The following is a 5,400-nucleotide window of genomic DNA, read 5'->3' on the forward strand; positions in this document are numbered from 1 at the left end:
CATTAGAGAATATAATAATTTTTCTAGGAAGAGTTAGAAAATCCTTGTTATATGAAAATATTGCCTTTTTGCTTACTACTTTCAGAGTAGGGTACAAAATAATTCCATAGTGCTTATAGTTGCATTGAGGGCCAGTATTTATTTCCTTATTCAGATTTTTATCTTTAGGGCTCAGAGCAGGATTTGTAGAGTACTGTGGGCTGGGAAAGACTCACACTGTGGAGATAAGAATCATAAAGATGACCAAAGGCCAGATGTTTGCTCAGATAGACAGAGAGGCAGAACAGCTTGCTACTCGACCTTTTGAGAACTGAAAGGGAAAAAAAAATGTATTGAGGAAAGGTGGGAGGAAAACATTGCCCCTTTGCTTCTTTATTTCCTGAGAACAGAAAAATATAGAGTGATAATTATATGTAAAAAAAAAAATATGGTGAAAAATAGAAAGATCTACAAGCATCAGGTAATAATATAACATCATCACATATCACACTTGAATGGCATGTGACAGTACATGTTAGGAAACACAGCAGAGCATTCTGAGGACCCCGAACTTTTGTGTTAAGGAACCACTCGTCACTCTGCTGACCACTTCGGTCCTGTTCTTGGTTAAAATAAAACCAATTACTCTTTCATGTCCTTCTGACTGCACAGGTGCAGAAAAAGTGATTCATGTCCCCTGGAGGCGGTGCCCTTGGCAGTGTTGTTGACGTTTGTCAAAGTGCTTTTGAGACCTGTGATATATCGTTCTAAGTGATGGTCCACAGTGTTTTATCAAGGTATCCATTTTTTTGGAGCGTTTCTTTCTTGGCAAATTTTTCCCTCGTGTAATATTTTACTTGATCAGTATAATGATGAACTGCCATTCACATCTAATTTTGTCATCTGAATTCCAGAGAAGGTGACTCCTTAATAACCCCCTCTCATAGTTACTCCAAATGTACGTTCTTTATGAACCTTTTCTAATGAAACAGGTTAAGTGGAGATGAAAGAAGAAAGAAATCATAAACTTAAACCTCACTTTAGCTTTTCTTAAACACAGACCTAAGAGGCTCATTCAGATGACTTTCCAGGGTAGAAGTTCTGGATCACACTCTGGCTCGACTCAAGCCCTCTCCACACCCCGTAGGGGCTGATCAACCCAGGCTGCTTAGCCCTGTGAGGTTACGTGCACATCCGCAGCAGCATACATCCTGGGACACTTAGCATGCCTTGGGGCAATAAGGGAAAGGGAAATCATGGAGGAATTTAAGAGAAACTTTCAGGGAACTATGCCTCAGAAGATCAGAAGCCACTGTGGGTAGATCTGGCAGTAGGAGTTCATGGCTGCTGGCCCCTGTGCTTCACCCCACCTGACCCTTGTCTCCATGCCTGTGCTCTCTGAGCCTTTCTGTTATGCTTTGTGGTCATGTCAATGCCCTGTGTTTAGGGACAGCATGTCACTGTTCCTGACATCATAAATCTAAGAGGTGAGTCGCTGAGGCATTGGCATCCCGGCCCTACCTCACAGAGAGCACATCTTTGACTCTTTTACCTTCAAGGTGTCCCGCCATCTCTCCACCTTGATCTCTTCTTCCTCAGCACCCTGCGCAGGGCACCCTTGACCTCTGCGTTCCTCAGGCTGTAGATCAGGGGGTTCAGCATGGGGTTGAAAAGGCTGTAGAACAGGGAGAGGATCTTCTGCTGCTCCTCAGGGTGGCGGGACTGGGGGGCCATGTACATGATGATGGCGCTGCCAAAGAAGAGCCCCACCACACAGAGGTGGGAGGAGCAGGTGGAGAAGGCCTTTCTGCGGCCCTCCCCTGACTGGATCCTCAGGATGGCCAGCAGGATGCGCGTGTAGGACACCAGCACCCAGCACAGGGGCCCCACCAGGATGAACACAGAAGCAGCGAAGATGACGACTTGGTTGAGCCTGGTGTCGGCACAGGCCAGCTTGAGGACAGACAGGATCTCACAGAAGAAGTGGTTGACCTCGTGAGGCCCACAGAAGGGCAGCCTCAGGATGAGGACCACGTGGACCAGGGCCAGGAGGGAGCCACATGCCCAGGAAGCAGCAGCCAGGATGGTGCACACTCTCCGGCTCATGATGACAGCATAATGTAGGGGGTGACAGATGGCCACATACCGATCATAGGACATGGCCACCAAGAGGAGACACTCCGTGTGAGCAAAAGCCATGTATAAAAAGGTCTGCATTATGCAGGGAACAAAGGAGATGGTCTTTTTCTTGTTCACGAGGTTTGCCAGCATCTTGGGGACATTGTTGGAAGCATAGGACATGTCGACGACGGCCAGGTGGGAGAGGAAGAAGTACATGGGGGTGTGCAGTCTGGGGTCCAGACAGATGAGCCCCAGGATGGCCCCGTTCCCCAGCAGGGTGAAGGCGTAGAACAGGGAGAAGAGCCCGAACAGGAGCATCTGTGTCTTTGGACCAAGTGGAAATCCCAGAAGAATGAATTCTGTGACCCATGTCTGATTTTCTGTCATGCCCTTGTGACAGTACCTAGGTCCCTGCTGTGGCAGTGAGGCGGCGTGTGCTGAGGACCAAAAGCAGATCTGGATTAGACAGTAAATGGAAATAGAGGGTTCATGGTGCACACCATGCGCTGACTCAGCAATCTCTTCCAGTCGTTATGTCAAATCGTTTAATCCACAGAAATGCAGAAAGAAAACTTACTTCAGATAACTCACATAATAAGCGAGCCCTATGTTACTTAATTTTCTGCAGAATTTTGCTTATCTTTGATTGGAAAATCCACATTTTTACTATGGTGGCAGTTACAGAATAAATTATTTTTTCAGAATTACTAGTCATGCAAGTAATTCTGAAGGGACCATAACCCTATGTCACGTGTTTTCACTTTCTCTATTTATTTAGTTTTCACATGTTGTCCCTACTCTCTCTTCATCAGTTTATTTTCTCTCATTCTATAACTTAGGCAAAGTACGTTGCATATAGTGGGTGCTCAATAAAGGGCCAAAAATAAATATATGAATGAAGGGATGAGCTTTACAAAGGCAACTTCGAAGAGATCTGTTTCTCTCGGCCTTTACTAGTTTTAGCAAGTGAAACTTGCTTTAAGTATTTTACTTCCTGATGCTACCTGGGATAATCTGGCTTTTTTCCTTTTGGGCATAAGCAAGGAGTAACACCATTAATCTGGACAGCATTCATCAAAGTAATCCCTGATATTCTTGAGATAAGTGGCTATTTGTGTAGGGTTGCAGTACCCTATTCTCACCCCTGCTACCATCCCACCCTCTTGCAGGGCTGTTTTTTGGGGGGGGTCTGAGTAGTTGCTATTTCTGAAACAGCGACCCAAAGTTGGACAATATCTATACAGTTGATGAATAGATGGGTGGATGGACAAACGGTCTCATATTAGGAATAACAGCCAAAGTTTATATCCTGCATTTTAATGAATTCTCTTAAATTTTCTTTAATTTTTTTTTCTGGCAGTCATCTTCTTGACCATATGGCCACAGGAGCTACAGAAAGGAAGAACCCAAATGTTCTATGGAAGTTTACATATATTGATGACTAAGGCTCGAAGGGCAACTGATGCCTGCACCTTGCACATGTCAACCCTATCTTCAGCTCTGAAAACTTTCTGCCCCTAAGTTGACCCTATATCTCCCATTTGGTGTACTGACTTCTAGAGCCTTTCCTTCCTCCAGACCCCAGCTTCTCTGAACTACCACATTTTGCAAAACATCCTCTACTTTCTGTGATTCTAGGATCTAGCTCTGGACTTCCCTCAGAAATCTTGTTGGATTAGGGGCAAACTGCACAGAGATCAAGGAAACTTCTGAAGGTCATAATTTAGGATCTTACTGTTTCCGGCAGTTTCTGAAGAGAGACCTTCCTGGGTGCAAGAGTTGTCACTAATCTTGATGCAGGCTGAAGCAGGGACTGGGCTTGCTCAGTGGCAACACCAGCAATGCAGCTTTTACGTTGAGGCCATCTCTACCACGCCCTTCCAGATCATCTCTAGGGACCCCTGCAGGGACCAGGATACACAGCGCTCAGATTCTACATGCACCAGGAGAACCAACTGTTGTTTATCATTCTGTCTGCATTTCTATGGGCCCTGGGGATGGACTTTCAGAAGCAAAGGAGCAGTGGGTGATGACTGAATACCCAGCTGGAGCTATCCACGTGAAACCCTTCTAGTAACAAGGACATATAAACTCCCGGGACCACATTGCAAATCATACTCCCCAAGTATTTGGATGGTGACGGGTTCACGGGTCCCAGCCTTGGCCCAGAAGGAATAGGGGAATGAAGAGGAGGTGGAGCATCATCCTCATGAGATGAGAACTTGAAAATCCCTCTCTCCTTGGGTAATTCTAACTTAGATGTTGGCAGCAAAGAAGAAAGTCTTCTATCAACCTCCCCACTGTGGTGAGACGTGTTCTGAGGCCTCTCCATGTAGAACCTGAGATTAGATAAAAGATCTAGGAAGTAAAGGAAGACAGAAGTGACAGCCTATCCTCAGAGGTGTCCTGGGAGAAGCCCTGGTGTTTAGAGGGTGGCATGAGACAGATTCTCATCTTCACTATGATATCCTCATGAAGTTCAGTGAAACTTCTGATGAGTCAGGCTCAGGGATTCTATTTAAACTCACATAATAAAAGAGAGGACTCCTTAAAACTTTTCTGATTGTTTTTCTTATGTGCGTGTCAGTGGTGCATGCAGTGTGTGTGTGTGTGTGTGTGTTTGCTACTTGGGTAAAGTGTTGGAGATGAGCATCCACAGTTAATGTGTTGGATCCCACTTGGTTTTTTACTTGATAGAGATACAGGTTGCAGATATGTGAGCCAGGTGTTCACTGCTCACAAGGGGGGAAGGAGCTACATCCATGATTCTTGCTCACAGACTACCAAGCACTCAGAGGAGGCCTATCTCCATGGACTTAGTAATAAATCTCAGGAAATAATTATCCTGGAATTTCAGGGGGACTATTAAGTTGAGAATTTACATGCAGTGGTTAAGAAAATAGTCAAAGCACTGAAAAAAAAAAATAAATGTATTGACCACCTTAAAGTGGAGAGTTACAGGAAGTATTACCATGCTTCTCAATTATCTACAAATTATTCAAATAAGCAAATTTATGTCCACAAACATCTGTGTAGATACTTAATGCTTTTCTTATTCGTATACTAATTCACCAATTCAAATTACATTTATTGAGCATTTTCTGTGTTTGGGCATTGCCCTAGACTCTTAGATACTCTTCAGGAAGGTCTAGGATGGATAGGATATGAAAGCTGTGATCCAGCATATAAGGAGGGCATAGCAAAAGAATGGTGTGGAGAGGGATCAGCTTCTGCACCACAACAGGTGCTGCACTTCATTGTGGCTAAACATATTGTTACAGAGATTACTCATTGGTTAAT

General features: G+C 44.6%; 1 protein-coding gene across 1 annotated transcript; it reads right to left on the bottom strand.

Moving 5' to 3' along the window:
- Positions 1–1,533: 1,533 nt before the first annotated feature.
- On the bottom strand, positions 1,534–2,487 carry LOC143396936 (olfactory receptor 2A5-like). Its single transcript, XM_076852949.2, has 2 exons — positions 2,236–2,487; positions 1,534–2,190 (listed from the first exon to the last, which is right to left on the bottom strand). The coding sequence occupies exons 1-2, from the start codon at positions 2,485–2,487 to the stop codon at positions 1,534–1,536; spliced, it is 909 nt and encodes a 302-aa protein (XP_076709064.2).
- Positions 2,488–5,400: the final 2,913 nt, after the last annotated feature.

The sequence above is a fragment of the Callospermophilus lateralis genome, chromosome 1, assembly GCF_048772815.1.
Source record: "Callospermophilus lateralis isolate mCalLat2 chromosome 1, mCalLat2.hap1, whole genome shotgun sequence".
In the NCBI taxonomy this organism is placed as follows: domain Eukaryota; kingdom Metazoa; phylum Chordata; class Mammalia; order Rodentia; family Sciuridae; genus Callospermophilus; species Callospermophilus lateralis.

Bases quoted from the DNA above. Each gene is read 5' to 3' on its own strand.
- LOC143396936 (XM_076852949.2), bottom strand. From the start codon at position 2,487: ATGACAGAAAATCAGACATGGGTCACAGAATTCATTCTTCTGGGATTT. The intron at 2,191-2,235 runs GTGAACAAGAAA...TGCATAATGCAG, and splicing joins CCAAGATGCTGGCAAACCTC to ACCTTTTTATACATGGCTTT.